This window comes from Arvicanthis niloticus, chromosome 27 (genome assembly GCF_011762505.2).
Source record: "Arvicanthis niloticus isolate mArvNil1 chromosome 27, mArvNil1.pat.X, whole genome shotgun sequence".
Taxonomy (NCBI): domain Eukaryota; kingdom Metazoa; phylum Chordata; class Mammalia; order Rodentia; family Muridae; genus Arvicanthis; species Arvicanthis niloticus.
In genome coordinates, this window is record NC_133435.1 from 29,324,926 (window position 1) to 29,343,178 (window position 18,253).

The 18,253-nt window shown below is 36.2% G+C and overlaps 1 protein-coding gene across 2 annotated transcripts in view; it reads left to right on the top strand.

The window, feature by feature from the left end:
* Positions 1-18,253, top strand: part of LOC143439617 (uncharacterized) — a 59,526-nt gene that overhangs the window by 14,069 nt on the left and 27,204 nt on the right. For both annotated transcript variants that reach the window (XM_076925944.1, XM_076925945.1), the window contains exons 5-8: positions 860-953; positions 10,756-11,096; positions 13,259-13,352; positions 16,148-16,254. In XM_076925944.1, the coding sequence (XP_076782059.1) occupies positions 860-953; positions 10,756-11,096; positions 13,259-13,352; positions 16,148-16,254 (636 nt within the window). The remainder of the gene's footprint in view (positions 1-859; positions 954-10,755; positions 11,097-13,258; positions 13,353-16,147; positions 16,255-18,253) is intronic.

An 18,253-nucleotide genomic window follows, 5' to 3' on the forward strand; every position in this document is an offset into this window, starting at 1 on the left:
TGAAGATTTTTAATATCAGAATTTCTTTAAAGCATGTATTTGGAACTCTATACATTAGTATTTGATATTAAATAAACAGCATAAGAATTTTTTATCTAAACCTGTTATATTCATTTCCCTTTTAAATGCCATATTAAATGAAAGTACTTTTTTTCTCCTCAGTTTTCTGACTGTTTTCTTTAGTTTCTTCTATTTTTAATGTTGGGTTGAAGGCAAGTACACTAACATTCTCAAAAGTCATAAACTTGACAAATGGGGATAGCCTTAAGATTTTTAACAGCCTGAATAAGTACTTGGACAGCTCAGACAGGAATAAATAGAAAACAAAAGTTTATCTTTACACTTAATACACACACACACAGGCACACTCACTCACACACACACTCACACACCCACTCACATAAAGAGAGAGGGTTGTGGGAGGGAGATTGAGAGAGATATCTTCCTAGTATTGTGCATATCTTCATTGTAAATGTGAAAACCATTAGATAAACATAGGGAAACATCAGCAGAACTATGCTTCTCTGTCACACTTTTTACGATATTGTACACAATGAAAGATTCTAGTGTTAGTTAATTTATATGGACCTGAAAAGCTAGGATCTATATGGAAAAACTGAATGAAGATTGTAATTGTCAAGTTTTTACAAACCAGGGACTTCTCCCAGAATTAGCATAGGCAATTATTCTTTACATCTTGTATATTTTATCTTGGCAAAATTTTCAAGCCCAGCTAAAAAAAATGATGATTACCAAAACATTCATTTGAATAATTTTAGAAAACTATCTGCACCTTTCAGGAACTCTGTTTTGTAAAAGTTGATCTTTGAGTATAATTATTTTAAAATATGGTTTTTAGACTGAAACTTGGCAACCTGAAGATAAAAGTACAACCAGAACCCCCAACAGAAGATTCAGAACAGCCTCAGGTGATGTTGGACGGTACAAGTTTGGTAAGTCAGTTGTACTCAGAATATTATTATTCTTTGTCAAGTAAGGTTGTACAGGAATACTTGAGGCACCATGAGAAACATCCCATGAGCAATAGCAGGCATATTCACTCTGCAGAGATACATACAAGCAAAACTCCAATGCATAGAAATGTAACAATGAATAAATTAACAATTTAAAAATGATACTTTTTAAAAATTAAATTTAGCTAATCAGATGTGTGTTGTCATAGGACTGCCCCATTGAGTATGGAATAGTGACAACTTGCAGGACTTGCTTCTCTCCTCATACTGTGTGTGTTCTTATCACGCTTGGTGTCAGTTACCTATACCCATGAAACTATCTTGTCTGTCTAAAATACATACACACGGACATACATACATGCAAACATACATATGTGCATACATATGCATCTATGCTGCTAGAGGGCTAATAACCCTAAAATTCTAATAACATTAAAATTGATGTTATCTATTATTTGTGAATCTCACACATATGGGTAATTTTTTAAAGCATATATTCCCATTCTTGACAGCCAACATATCTTTGGGATCCCTTCCCAACTTCATGTCTCCTCTTTCATTTCCCCCATCTTTCTATTCCTCCTCATTTTTCTCCATGTTCTTGTCCATTATTAAGTATCTGTCTGACTCTGATTACTGCTGGTCATATATTTATGGATATGGGATCATTTCCTGAATGGTGATCAGTTGTCAAATTAAATATATATAACCCCATTGTAGAAAGTTTTGGTATGATGTACCTTCATTTCATGGGTGGGTAGGGAACACCCTTGAAGAAACAGGAGTAGATGGGAAGGGATAGGGAGTTTCTGAGGTGAAAACCAGGAAACGGGATAACATGTGAAATGTAAATAAAGAATATATCTAATAAAAATGAATAAATGTGTTTTATTTATGGATAATATAACATGGCATATAGGAATTAAGCACATTAATTAATTAATTAATTTATATATCCATATATGTAATATATGTATATATATATTATATAAACACACTTCTGAACTAATTAGGAGTTTGGAAAATTAACTGTATATAACCTCATTGTAGAAATCAGTTTTCTTTTTGCACAGCAGAAAGAATGAAATTACAAAAATTCCATTTGCAGTAGCATCAAATATAGTGTTTTTTCAGAAAATGGTAAGTTAATTCTAACATTGGAAATGATGCAAATGTTAAATTATTTAATAAAAAAGAAAATTAATTAATTACATTTAATGTCTTATCTTCAAATTTCCTGTTCAAAATCTAATGAGGAAGAGACTCTAATAATGGCTTGTAGACTGGTAGGATACAATTGAGAGCCCAGAAAATTAAACCTGATTTTTGGTCACTTGGCGTTTACAGAAGTCCCAAGGCAATTTGGCAAAGCTGGGAAGGTGTAAAGACCACACTTATATATTGTATATATATATATATATATATATATATATATATATATATATATATATATTACTTACAGATTGAAAATATTTACCTCACGCCATCTATCCATCTACAAAATTTAGCTCATGGATGTAAATTCGGGAGCTAGAATAGAGAAACTTGAAGTTTTGACACAAGAAAAATTTTGTGATTTTGTGTCAGAAAGAGTCCTTACATATGCCACTGAACCTTGATTTTAAAATGAATAGCTTAGTAGTGATTGAACTTGCAAGCTATGCTCACTGGTGTGATAGTGGCATAAATGACATGGATTTAATACTCACTCTGCAAAATGGAATCTGTTTCTGATATTGTTAACTAGGCCACAACTTTCTGACTGGCATGGTCATAAATATAGGGAAGACCTAATACTATTATTTTTCAGTAAGATCATTGTACTAAATTGTCCCTTAAGTTCCCATCTTTATACCCATAGATTAGTGTATCTCTCAACCCTCATTGTAGGAATTTCTTTTTGCAGATGGTGATTAATACAGAGAACAGTAGCTGTTGAGTGCATTATAATCAATACCACTCATTTTCCTCCCAAGATTTTGGAATTATTTAATAGAGGACAGAAGGAGTGTAAGCAGTAGATAGTAGACATCTGCAATAGAGTTTTTTTTATCTTATTTCATATTTAGTTTTATTTGGATATTTTATTTTCATTTCTGATATGATACCCTTTCCCCATGCCCCCAGACCCAGGAATCCCCTATCCCATTCACCCTCTTCCTGCTTCTATGAGGATGTGCCCTCACCCACTTTTCCACTCCCACCTCCCAACCCATGAATTCCCTCACACTTGGGCATCCAGGCTTCATGGGACCAAGTACTTCCACTCCATGCCTGACAAAGCCATCCTCCCTTACATATACAGTTGGAGCCATGGGTTCCTTTCTATGTGCTCTCAGCCTGATGATTTAGACCCTGGGATCTCTGGTTGATTGGTATTGTTGCTCTCCCCATGGAGTAATAAACTCCATGATATTGTGAGCTTTGAGGATAATATTCAATTATCAGTGAGTGCATACCATGTGTGTTGTTCTGTGATTGGGTTACCTCACTCAGGATGATATTTTCTAGTTTAATCCATTGGCCTAAGAATTTCTCAAATTCCTTGTTTTTAATAGCTGAGAAATACTCCATTGTGTAAATGTATCATATTTTTTGCATCTATCCCTCTGTTGAAAGCCTCTGGGTTTTTCCAGTTTCTTGCTATTATAAATAAGGCAGCCATGAACATAGTGGAGCATATGACCTTGTTATATGTTGAAGCATCTTCTGGCTGTGAACCAAGGAGTAGTATAGCTGGGTGCTCAGGTAATGGTATGTCCTGTTTTCTGAGGACCCACCAGACTGATTTCCAAAGTGGTTGTATGAGCTTGCAATCCCACCAACAATAGAGGACTGTTCCTCTTTCTCCACATCCTCGCCAGCATCTGCTATCACCTGAGTTTTTGATCTTAGCCATTCTAACTGGTGTAAGGTCAATCTCAGGATTTTTTTTTATTTGATTTTCGCTGAAGTCTAAGGATATTGAACATTTCTTTAGGTGCTTCTCTGCCATTCGACGTTCCTTCCTTGAGAATTCTTTGTTTCCTTCTGTACCCCATTTTTAATGGGGTTATTTTTTCTCGAGTCTAATCTCTTGAGTTCTAATATCTACATATTGGATATTAGCTCTCTATTGGTTGTAGGATTAGTAATGATCTTTTCCCAATCTGTTGGTTGCCATGTTGTCCTACTGACAGTATCCTTTTTCTTACAGAAACTTTGAAATTTAATAGGTTTCATTTGTTAATTCTTGATATTAGAGCATAAGCCATTGGTGTTCTGTTCAGAAACTTTTCCCCTATGCCTAGGTATTCGAGGGTCTTCCCACCTTCTCTTCTATTAATTTCAGTGTATCTGGTTTTATGTGAAGGTCCTTTATTCACTTGGACTTGAGCTTTCTACAAGAAGATATGAATGGATTGATTTGCATTCTTTTACATGCTGACCTCCAGTTGAACCAGCACCATTTGTTGAAAATGCTGTCCTTTTTCCACTAGATGGCTTTAGCTCCTTTGTCAAAGATCAAGTGACCATAGGTGTGTGGGTTCATTTCTGGATCCTCAATTCTATTCCACTGATCTTCCTGCCTGTCTCTGTACCAATACCATGCAGTTTTTTAAATCACTATTGCTCTGTAGTACTTTCTGAGGTTAGAGATAGTGATTCCTCCAGAAGTTCTTTTATTGTTGAGAATAGTTCTTTCCATCCTGTTTTTTTTTTTTTTTTGTTATTCCACATGAATTTGCAAATTGCTCTTTCTATATCTATGAAGAACTGATTAGGAATTTTTATGAGGATTGCATTGAACCTGTAGATTGCTTTTGGCAAGATGGCCATTTTTATTAAATTAATCCTGCCAATCCAGGAGCATGGGAGATCATTCCATCTTCTTAGATCATCTTACATTTCTTTCTTCAGAGACTTAATGTTCTTGTCATACAGATCTTTCACTTGCTTGGTTAGGTTCACTCAAAGGTATTTCATATTATTTGTGACTATTGTGAAGGGTGTCATTTCCCTAGTTTCTTTCTCAGCCTGTTTATCTTTTGACTAGAGGAAGGCTACTGATTTGTTTGAGTTGATTTTTTATCCAGCCACTTTGCTGAAGTTGTTTATCAGGTTTAGAATTTCTCTGTTGGACATTTTAGGTTCACTTAAATACACTATCTTATCATCTGCAAATAGTGAAATTTTGACTTCTTCCTTTTCTATTTGTATCTCTTTGACTTCCTTTTGTTGTCTAATTGCTCTGGCTAGGACTTCCAGTACTATATTGAATAGGTAGGGAGAGAGTGAGCAACCTAGTCTAGTACCTGATTTTAGTGGGATTGCTTCAAGTTTCTCTCAAGTTTGATGTTGGCTCCTGGCTTGCTGTATATTGCTTTTACTATGTTTAGGTATGGGCCTTGAATTCCTGATCTTTGTAAGACTTTTACCATGAAGGGATGTTGAATTTTTTCACATGTTTTCTCAGCATCTAGAAAGATGATCATGTGGTTTTTTTCTTTGAGTTTGTTTATATAATGGATTATGTTGATGGATTTCTGAATATTGAACCATCCCTGCTTTCCTGGGATAAAGCCTACTTGATAATGATGGATGATTATTTTGATATGCTTTTGGATTAGGTTTGCAAGAATTTTATTGAGTATTTTTGCTTTGATATTAATAAGGAATATTGGTCTGAAGTTTTCTTTCTTTGTTCTGTCTTTGTGTGGTTTAGGTATGAGTGTAATTGTGACTTCATAGAAAAAAATTGGGTAGTGTTTCTTCTGTTTCTATTTTGTGGAATAGTTTGAAGAGAATTGGTATTAGGTCTTCCTTGAAGGTCTGATAGAATTCTGCCCTAAAACCATCTGATCCTGTGCATTTTTTTTTTTTTTTTTTTTTTTGGGTAGGTACACTTTCGATGGCTGCTGCTATTTCTTTAGGGGTTATGGGACTGTTTAGATGATTTTTCTGCTCATGATTTAACTTTGTTACCTGATATCTGTCTAGAAAATTGTCCATTTTGTCCAGTTATTCCAGTTTTGTTGAGTATAGGCTTTTGTAGTAGGATCTGGTAGTTCTTTGAATACTTTCCGTTTTTGTTGTTATGTCTCTCTTCTTTTTTTGGGGGGGGGGTTCGAGTCAGGGTTTCTCTGTGTAGCCCTGGCTGTCCTAGAACTCACTCTGTAGACTAGGCAGGCCTCAAACTCAGAAATCTGCCTGCCTCTGCCTCCCAAGTGCTGGGATTAATGGCGTGAGCCACCTCTTCCTGGCATGTCTCCCTTTTCAGTTCTGATTTTATTAATTTGGATACTGTGTCTGTATCCACTGGGTAATCTGGCTAAGGGTTTATCTATCTTGTTGATTTTCTCAAAGAACCAGCTCTTGGGTTTTCTTTCTTTTTTTTTCTTTTTCTTTTTTTTTTTTTTTGAGTCTTTGTATAGTTCTTTTTGTTTCTACTTGGTTGATTTCATCCCTTAGTTTGATTTTTTTCTGCTATCTACTCCTCTTGGGAGAATTTGCTTCTTTTTGTTCTGGAGCTTTCAGGTGTGGTGTCAAGTTCATAGTGTATCCTCTCTCCAGTTTCTTTTTGTAGGCACTTAGAGCTATGAGTTTTCCTCTTAGCACTGCTTTCATTGTGTCTCACAAGTTTTGGTATGCTGTATCCTCATTTTCATTAAATTCTAAAAAGTCTTTAATTTCTTTCTTCTTTGACCAAGTCATCATTAAGTAGAACGTTATTTAAGTTCCACGTATATGTGGACATTTCATTGTTTTTGTCATTATTAAGGACCAACCTTAGTCCATGATGATCTGATAAGATGCAAGGGATTATTTCTATCTTATTGTATCTGTTGAGGCCCATTTTGTGGCCAGTTATATGGTCTATTTTGTAAAAGGTACCATGAGGTACAGAGATAAAGGTACATTTCTTTTTGTTTTAGGATGAAATGTTCTATAGATATCGGTTAAATCCAGTTGGTTCATTGCTTCTGTTAATTTCACTGTCTCTGTATAGTTTCTGTTTTCATGATCTGTCCATTGCTGAGATTGTGGTGTTGAAATCCCCCACTATTGTTCTGTGAGGTGCAATGTGTGCTTTGAGCTTTAGTAAAGTTTCCTTTTTTCATGTGGGTGCCGTTGCATTTGGAGCCTATATGTTTAAAATTGAGATTTTATCTTGGTAGATTTTTTTTCTTTGATAAGTATGAAGTGTCCTTCTTTATCTTTTTAAATTACTTTTGGTTGAAAGTCAATTTTATTTGATATTAGAATGGCTACTCTAGCATCTTTCTTGGAACCATTTGCTTGGAAAATTGTTTTCCATCCTTTTAGTCTGAGGTAGTGTTTGTCTTTGTCACTGAGGTTTGTTTCCTGTATGCAGCAAAATTTGGGGTCCTGTTTATGTGTCCAGTCTGATAGGCTACATCTTTTTATTGGGGAATTGAGTCCATTGATGTTAAAAGATATTAAGGAAAAATGATTGTTGCTTCTTGTTAAATGTTGTTATTAGAATTAGAATTATGTTTTTTAGCTGTCTTCTTTTAGAGTTGTTGGAAGCTTCCTTGCTTCCTTGCTTTTTCTAGATTGTAGTTTCCCTCCTTGTGTTGGAGTTTTCCATCAATTAACCTTTGAAGTGCTGAATTTGCTGGAAGATATAGTGTAAATTTAGTTTTGTCATGGAATATCTTTGTTTCTTCATCTATAGTAATTGAGAGTTTTGCTGGGTATAGTAGTTTGGGCTGGCATTTGTGTTCTCTTAGGGTCTGTATGATATCAGTCCAGGATCTTCTGGCCTTTATAGACTCTGGTGAGAAATATGGTGTAATTCTTATAAGTCTGCCTTCATAGGTTACTTGGACTTTTTCCCTTACTGCTTTTAGTATTTTTTCTTTGATTTTTTTACATTTGGTGTTTTGATTATTATGTGACAGGAGAGATTTCTTTTCTTGTCTAGTCTATTATAGTTCTGTAGGCTTCTTCTATGTTCATGGACGTCTTGTTCTTTAGGTTAGGGAAGTTTTTTTATGATTTTTTAAAATACATTTACTGGCATTTCAAGTTGAGAATCTTCACTCTTATCTATACCTATTATCCTTAGGTTTGGTCTTCTCATTGTGTCCTGAATTTCCTGATGTTTTGGGTTAGGAACTTTTTGGGTTTTGCATTTTCTTTGACAGTTGTGTCAATGTTTTTCATGGTATCTCCTGCACATGAGATTCTCTCTTCTATCTCTTGTATTCTGTTGGTGATGCTTGCATCTATGACTCCTGATCTCTTTTCTAAGTTTTCTATCTCCAAGGTAGTCTTTTTTTTAGATATTTTTATTGATTCTACTTTAATATTTAGATCGTTGATGGTTTTGTTTAATTCTTTCACCTGTTTGCTTGTTTGTTTACCTGTATTGTCCTGTACTTCTTTAAAGGAGTTATTTATCTCCTTCCTAAAGTCCTCTATCATCATCATGAGAAGTGATTTTTAATCTGAATCCTGCTTTTTCAGTGTGATGGGGTGTCCAGGGCTTGCTATGGTGGGAGGATTTGGTTCTGATGATGCAAAGTAACTTTGGTTTCTGTTGCTTATGTTCTTGCACTTGCCTTTTGCCATGTGGTTAACTTTAGTGCTACCTGTACTCATTGTCTCTGAGTTGAGCCTCTCTTTCCAGTTATCTTGCTTGTGTCAGAACTCCTGAGAGTCCAGATGTCTCTGTGATCCTGTGATCCTGAGCTCCTGGGTGGAAGAACTTCTGGGACTCAGGCCACCTCTGGGATCCTGAAATCCTGCTGCTCTGAGTGCATTGGTTCCTTTGATGCTCTGTGTGCAGTGGTTCCTCGAGGATGGTCAGGATATAGTGTCTTTACAGAAGCAGACCAGCTAGTTTCTGCCCCAGCCGAAAGGGTGCAATAATGTTTTATTTATTGATCACAGTAGGACAATTGCATACATGAGCTCCCAGAAGCTCTGACTTCATGTACAACACCTGTACAAGATGAAGCCAGCCAAAATCCCAGTTAAAAAGCCCCATCCCTGTCTGAGAATCTATTTGGTAATTAATGGCTGTTGAACAAGGTTGCGTAACTTTTCTTCAAATATGCTACCACTGCAAAGCTACCCATGTCCAATAGATGATTCTACACTCTTGTGTACACAAGCAGCACTAATTAGACTCCTGGGTTTTGAAACAGACAGGCACACAAGACTGCCTACAAACAGGTATGTGCCCACGTGCGTGCACACGCGCGCACACACACACACACACACACACACATAAACACACATACACACACACGCGGGCAGGGAACAAAATTGAAGTTGTATAAAATAGAGGAGAAATTGGAAATAAGAAAATGGAGAGTGAGTTTGATAAAAACACATTATATGCATAAATGAAATTTTCAATAAAATTGTGCCTAGGGAAAGAATAAATTGATAACTTGAGCTTCCACAAACTAAGAACTTGTGAGCTTCATGCTAGAAATGAAATGATAAAACACAGATAAGACACAAGACACAAGATTTTGAGTAGATCTAAAAATCATGTTTTCATAATTGTTATTTATATATCATAAATATCTCATAATATATATAGATATATTCCATAGTATGATAAAGAATCCTTTTGAAACTCACAATATTTTGGATATATGTTTTTCTGAATAAACAGAAATTGCCAAAAAACAGGAAAAGATACCCAACATGATTAAACTTAGGGTAAAGTAAACTTAAACCAGCAGATTCCACTTCATACTTCTTTAGTAGTTATAATTCTGTTTTTTAAGGCAAATATAAATATTGTAGAAGATGTAGAGAAATAGAACCATCCCACACAACTGGAGTGAATGCAATATTGAATATTATACTTCAAACATGTTGTAAATTTCTTAACAGTTAAAGTGAATGGAATCCAAGAGCACAACAATTCGACTTATCACTGCATTCCAAGGAGAAACAAAAACATATATCCATAAAAAGTCTTGCAATTAGAGATGTTCAGAGCAATATTATTCATAATAGCCAAAAGATGAAGACTGCCTTAATGCACATCAGTTGACAAATGGATGTAAAACTGTAATGCACTATACAAATTCCATTTAGCAGCTAAAATATTTGAGGGCAATTTGGATTGTGAGAAAGAATTTCTCAAACTGTACTGTGTGTGTTGTTGAATAACTCTGAATGTATTCAAAGTTATTAATAGTAAGAATAAGTACATTATTATGGGATGTTTTGATTGTCTTTCTGACACAATGTAGAATCAGTTTGGAAATGTGTCTTCAATGGGAAATTTCCTAGATTCAGTTGGCCTGAAGTCATTCCTGTGAGGGATTTTCTGAATTTGGGTCACTGGGTTTGAAAGACTTACTGTGAATTTGCACTGCCCCATTCTTGGGCTGGGCCCAGGGTTATTGCAGTCTGGACTGACTGTAGTGTTAGCATGCATGCATTCATTGTTCCTGTCTGTGGATGACCTATGGCTAGCTACCACAGGTTCCTGCTCCTTTGTTTTCCCTGTGATAATACAGTGTAACTTGGACTTTGTAGCTAAACAAACCATTTCTATGTTAAGAAAAGAAAAATCAGGGAAACTAATGAAATTGATAAAATTATTGAAGGAAAGTTTGTATATTGAAACACATCAGTTACTTGGGCTAGAGAGATGGCTCAGCAGTTAACTGTTCTCGCTTCTCTCTTGGAGGTTCTGGTACCAATCCAAGCACCCATACACAGACATACATACAGGATAGATACTCTTTCCCTTAAGAGAAATAAAACAAAGTCAGTTATTCTTAATATTAATTTTTCATTAAAGGTCACTGAAGAAGCTGATAAGCAGAAAGTTATCGGGTTGCAATCAGCAGAAAACCTGAATGACAGTTGGTTGCATTCATCAGAAGACCAGTTTCAAAGTGTGGTTCATGCTTCAGAAAATGAAAATCACAGTGCAATTCGTGTATCAGAAAACCTGAATCCTAATTTGGCAAACACATCAGCAAATAAGAGTCAGACTGAGGTGCCTGAAAACCTGATGGACAATGTGGTTCAGGAAGCAGAAAAAACGAATCAGAGTGCTGCAGCCCTAGGTCTACAAAAAAATGATGGACAAACTGAAGAGCAACCTGTTCCTGTTGAGGAGAATCAAGAAGATGATGGGTAAGGCCACAGTGGTATTTGACAGTAGATGTTACTCTCTAGTAATGCTCATAGGAATGATGACCATGTTGGATACTTCTTAAGCATAGCACCATCACACTTCCATGATTATAAGATGCTGATAATCAATCATATGTTATGTTTTCCAATTCTCTGGACATGTTTTGTTTTGTTTTTCTTTTTTTTTTGTAAAAGACAACCACAGTTGGCAAACTCATGTGACAACTAACATTCTAGAAGCTGGGGTAAAAGGGAGTTTTGATTGGAAATTACAATAGTAAACAATGTTTTGACAGTGTCTTTACAATATAGCACAACGTTATTGACTTTGGGTTGTTTAAGCATAAAAGCTTTGCTTCTCTGCACTAAACGTTTTCCTTGACCTGTATTATTTCTCAGTACTTTAGAGTGTGTCAAGGGAGCTATCCATCAAATGACACCTACTGAAGAATATTTAGAAAATACGTGTACACACACACACACACACACTACACATACTACACAAACTACACACATGCACACATGCACACACATACAATATCCACACACTCACATAAAACACACACAGCCGCATATAAAAATGACAGCAGTCTCGTGAATAAAACTATTATATGTGGGAAAGCAAATACAGTGGTTTTGCACTTAATTTCATGGATCCATTTATAGATGCAGTTTTCTCACATTAAAGGAAGTGAATGGTTTTTGACAGTATGTTATTTTATAGCTCCTATTGCCTGCTGATAAATAAGTATAAGTTCAATCTCACCCATTTCTTTATGATATGTGATTTATCATCAAGAATATATTTAATTAAATTTATCAAAATCCTTATAATTATTAAATATAGAACACTGCAATCTCCACATTTATTTATTCTTTTTTACAAAGTATAGTAAAAAGATCCATTTAGTTGATATGAAGAACAAATAAATATATTAATTAGGATATCAAAACATAGTTTCAATAGATAAAGAAGCCATTATCCAATTAAAAATGTTTATATGCCGGGCAGTGGTGGCGCATACATTTAATCCCAGCACTTGAAAGTTGGAGGCCAGCCTGGTCTACAGAGTGAGTTTCAGGACAGCACGGCTATGCAGAGAAACCCTGTGTCGAAAAACCAAAAAATTAAAAAGTGTTTATACAGATTCATCAGTAATTTTTGATATGGGCCAAAGGTTTACATTCATTATCTGATTCTGTTTGTTGTTAAAACTAGAAGAAGATTGTTAATATCAGAGTTTCTTTAAAGCATAAGTTTGAAAATCCATACGTTATTGTTTGATTAAAATGAATTGCATAACCAGTTTTTAATGTCGACATGTTTTATTCATTTTTTTAAATGCAATGTTAAATGAAAGTGTATTTTGAAAACACCCTTTTCTCTTCAGTTTTCTGTTTAATGCAAGATTTTTTAATTTAATCTTTGTTTGATGGTAAGTACCTAGCATTCTTAACACTTAAAAACTTGAGAAATGAGGATTGCCTTAAGGTTTTGGTCAGCCTGAATTTATAGTAGGACAGGCTCAGGCAGAGATACATAGAAAATCCAAATCCATCTTGACACTTAACACACAGACAACACACACAAACACACACACGAACACACACACACAGACACGCACACACACACACACCACACATGGACATATGCACACACAAATGCAAGCGCAAATGCATCCAAGCACTCACACATGCACTCACACACAGAGAGAGGTATGTGGGAGGGAGATTGAGAGAGATATCTCGCTGGTCATTGTGCCTATCCCCATTTCAAATGTTAAAACCATGAGATAAACATAGGGTGTAATCAGCAGAACTTTGTTTCTCTGTCAGACTTTCCACTATATTGAATACAATGAAAGATTCTAGTGTTTGTTAATTTATATAAACCTGAAAAGCTTGGACCTGCATAGAAAACCTGAATGCAGATTGTAATTTTCATGCTTTTATATCCCTGGGACTTCTCCCAGAACTTATCATAGGCAATTATTCTTTACGTCTTCTACATTTTGTCTTGAAAAAATTTTCAAGTCCAGCTAGAACAATGATGGTAACCAAGCCATTCATTTGAATAATTTTAGAAAAGTATCTGCACATTTCAGGAACTGTTTTGTAAAAGTTGATCTTTGAGTATAATTATTTTAAAATATGGTTTTTAGACTGAAACGTGACAACCCAAATATAAAAGTTGAATCAGAACTTCCAACAGAAGATTCAGAACAGCTTCAGGTGATCTTGGATGGTCCAAGTTTGGTAAGTCAGGTGTATTCAGAACACTATTTTCCTTTCTCAAGCAGTGTTGTACAGGAATACATAGGCACCATGAGAAAAATCTCATGAGCAGTATGAGGCATATTCACTCTGCAGAGATACATACAGGCAAAACTCCAATGCATATAAGTAAAACAATGCATAAATTTAACAACTTAAAAAATAGATTTTCTAATCAGTGTGTGTGTTGTCCAGTGACTGTGCTAGTGAGTATGAAATAAAGACAACTTGTAAGACTTGGTTCTCTTCTCATATTGTTTATGTTCCAGGGGATGTACTCTAGTTACCAAGCTTGGTGTCAACTACCTGTACCTATAAAACTATCTTGTCTGTATGAAATATATACACACGTACATACATATATACATACTTACATATATATGTATTTAAGTATACATATAAAGTGCCTATAAAGCTATCTTGTATTATACTTACATATTATGTATGTATGTATGTATGTATGTATGTATGTATGTGTGTGTCTTCTGCTAAAATGCTAATAACTCTAAAGCTCTAATAACTTTAAAGTCGATGTCATCTATTATTTGTGACTATCACACATATGAATAATTTAATGCATATACTCCCAATCTGGATATCCAACACATCTTTAAGATCCCTTCCCAACATCATGTCTCCTCGCTCTTCTCCTCCTTCCTTCTACTCCTTTTCTTTTTTCTGCATGTTCTTGTGTTGGGAGCCGACATTAAGCAGAAAGCGGCTAGAAAGCAGCTATCATCTTTGCAGCCATCTGGAACCATATACCCTGATAGAGACGTATTTTTCAACAGCCTACAACAGCTGAGCACACACTGACAAACATCTTGTTTATCCCACATAGCTTGTTCTGCTGTTTAGGACCCCAGCTGAAACATCTTGTTTATCCCACATAGCTTGTTCTGCTGTTTAGGACCCCAGCTGAAACATCTTGTTTATCCCACATAGCTTGTTCTGCTGTTTAGGACCCCAGCTGAAACATCTTGTTTATCCCACATAGCTTGTTCTGCTGTTTAGGACCCCAGCTGAAACATCTTATATATCCCACATAGCTTGTTCTGCTGTTTAGGACCCCAGCTGAAACATCTTGTTTATCCCACATAGCTTGTTCTGCTGTTTAGGACCCCAGCTGAAACATCTTGTTTATCCCACATAGCTTGTTCTGCTGTTTAGGACCCCAGCTGAAACATCTTGTTTATCCCACATAGCTTGTTCTGCTGTTTAGGACCCCAGCTGAAACATCTTGTTTATCCCACATAGCTTGTTTTGCTGCTTAGTGACCGCAGCTGCATGGTGCACGTGGTAAAATGTTTTCACCTGTGTTCTCCTGTTTGTGCTCATAAATACCCAGGATTTCCTTGTAGTGGTGTAGTGTAGGAGTGGTGTAGTAGGAATAGGTGTAGTGGTGTGTATGGTGAAGACAATACAGGAGACTTGACTACAGATCCTCTGGCTTGTCTCTATTTTTCGCATCTCTTCCCCTTCTTCCCCCCACTCTCTCTCTTGCTAGACCTCGACCTGCAGAACAAAGCAGGCTGTTACATTCTTCTCCATTATTAATTATTCTACCAAGTGTGATTACTGCTGGTCATATATTTATGAATGTGCGACCATCTCCTGAATGGTGATTGACTCTCAGTACCAACACTTCCTCCACCCAAAAAATTCACGCATCATCACCAGCCATCAACTACCAATATCTCTTCAGAAAAGGATGGAGCCTCATGAGCCATTTCTCTGTACATTCTGTCATTCTGATTACTCCCTGTATGTTGTATGTAGGTACCATAGCTACAATGAGTTCTTGAAAGTTGGTTTCCATTTTGTTCTATTGAAAGTGTTCTTTGCCTTACAGAAGAAGCTTTGCAATTTTATGAGGTCCTTTTTGTCTAGTGTTGATCTTATAGCATGAGCCATTGTTGTTTTGTTGAGCAAAATTTCTCTTGTGTGCAGGTGTTCAAGTCTCTTACTCAATTTCTCCTCTATTAGTTTCAGTGTATCTGGTTTTATGTGGAAGTTCTTGATCCACTTGGACTTGAGGCTTGTAGAAGAGATAAAAATGGATCAATGTGCATTCTTCTACATGACGACCCCCAGTTGATCCAGCACCATTTGTTAAAAATGCTGTCTTTTTCCACTGGATGGTTTTAGAACCAGTTCCTGGTTTTGTTGATTGTTTATATAGTTCTTTTTACTTGTACTTAGTTGATTTCATCCCTGAGTTTGATTATTTCCTTGAGAAATTACTTAAATTGCCTTTCTAGCACATGATTTAATCCTTTGTATCCCAAAGTATTTTATTTTCACAAAATATCAAATCTAGCATAAGGCCATGCTCATTTCTTAGAGAGATAGTATAGCTAGGAGAACAGTAGGTCCAGTATGGGAGAAGCAACGTGACATGTGTTATCTTCTCTACATGGTGCTTTTCTGTCAAACATTCTCTGCTTCAGTGACTCGGAGTTAACAGCACTTCTGAAGCATTTTCATTCTCACCAGGCTATGGAAGAAAGTCTTTAGACTCTACTGGTGGTATCAGGAACTCATGGCAGACACTATTTTAAATGGTTCACTAAGACATAAGTTCTAAATTAAATGACACAGGTATCAAATGTACTCTCATGGCTAATGAAGAATAGATCTGTGTGAGAACACTGTGTGTGAGAAGGTGAAGGATGCCGTTCACTGGACCTCAGAAGTGAGCACCACTGTGTTTTCCTGCATGATTTTCTTTAGAGAAATATTGAGTTCTCAGCGTTGTAAATTATTATTTTTTATAGGATAGCTTCACACCACTTATACTGGCTCGAATGAAAAACAATGACAACCGGGTAAAATGTTTAGAAGACCAGACAGGAAAGATCAAGGAACTTGATGAATTAGACAGGTAAAGTTATTAATTCTTTATCTTTAAGTCTTTATGGGATTCTATAGTGTGCACAATCCCTGAAGCCCTGTTGCTAGAGTTTCCAATCCTATTAAATAGTTATAAAACCCCACATAATCCAGGTATTATAATGATAAGGTATATGCCATAATTATAAGCTATATGCCTAGATTGGACAGCCTAGATTCTAGCACTGAACTAACTTACTCACCAGCTATGAGACCCCTTGCTTCTTGAGGTGTCTCCTGTCCAGGGGGTTCTGGTTCATGGTGGCGTCTCCTCTTCTTCCTCCATGCTCTCTTCTCCCCTCATCTTGCTCCTCTCCTCCTACCTTCCCTGCCCCCCACTCTTGAGTCTCCCTTCCTGTGTTTCCCCTCCACTGCCCAATCACTGGCTTAGCCTCTTTTAAGTATAGATTTTGAAGTCTATACTTTAATATTTGATTAAAAATGAATAGCTTAAACATTTCTCTTAAAAAATCTGCCTTTTACATTCATTTCTTTAAAAATGCTATATTAAATGAAAGTACATTTGAAAAGAATTTCTTCTCTTCAGTGACTATTTTCTTCAAATTTTTTTCTTTATTTTTGTTTGATAGTGAATCCCTATCCCAACAGTCATAAACTTGGCAAATGGAGATTGCCTTAAGATTTCAATCAGGCTCAGTGAGTAGTGGAACAGCCATAGACAAGACTACATAGAACCCGCCCCCCACTTACATGCATGGAACCACCCAACCAAGCAAACCCACACACATGCAAACACCCAAGCACAGACACACACACACATGCACATGAACACACACACGCACACACGCAGACACCCCCTCACACACACAGAGAATCTATATGTCATTGTGCCTATCTTTACTTCTATAATGTGTGCCTTAATAGGTTGTATAGGTTGAGCATTTAAATGTGAAAACCATTGGAGAAACATAGGCTAAAAAAGCAGCAAGACTCTCTCCTCCAACCATTTCCACTTCATTAAAGACACATGGGAAGCTTTAGTGTTTACTAATTTATGTGGTCTGGAATTGGTAGGACATGTATAGAAAAGCTGAATGCAGTTTGTAAATTTTATGTTTTTAAAGCCCCTGGAACTCCTCCCAGAAAAATAATGTATCCATTTATTCTTAAATTTCCTACATTTTTCTTGCAAATGCACAACTGTTTCATGGGACTCACTGTACCATTTTGGACAAAGTGAAGCCATGAGTTCTTTTTATATGCATGTTTGATTTGAAAACGATGATGACTAATTTAGTGTTGCAAAACTTACTTTTGCATGAATGACAGGGTTGGTACATCTCTCTGCCTCTGTCTGATTCTCAGACCATTTTCAGTTCAGAGAGCAGAATTAGGGCTGGAGAGATGGCTCAGCCGTTAAAGGCTAGGCTCACAACCAAAAATATAAGAGAGCAGAATTATATGAGTCAGTAAATGGACACCAGTGCAGTCTCCAGGAAAAGTTCTATTCTTCCCCTCTGCCAGTGGGTAGACAAGGTTTCCAGGCACCCTCCTGTTTCTGTATCCCCAGTGCTGGATCCCTAGTACACACCTCACCACATTTGGCTGTATTTTTTTGTCCCTCACAACTTCTGGCAAATCAAACTCAGGTCCTCATACTTGCAACTTGGGGACTTAACAACTGAATGATTGTGTCAGTCCATGTCTTTTTAGAATTCGAAAATAAAAGTGCTACTTAACAGTTTCCTCAACACTGAAGAGGCTGAGCCAGGAGAACTGGGAATTTGGGCTGTGAGATACTTTCTAAAGAAAAATCTAGTTGAAAATCTCACATTATTAGGTATAGTTTTTACTAAAGTGTGATGATAATTTATGGTCATCTATTATTTCATTGAAATCTACTTGAAGATGAACATTTTGATAGATTATTATGGAATAAATTATGGTTCCAGAATTTCTGAGCATGAATTCTCATACTCAGAAAATCTGTCACCTGTTCATATGGGCTTTCTGTGTCTAATTCTTACAAT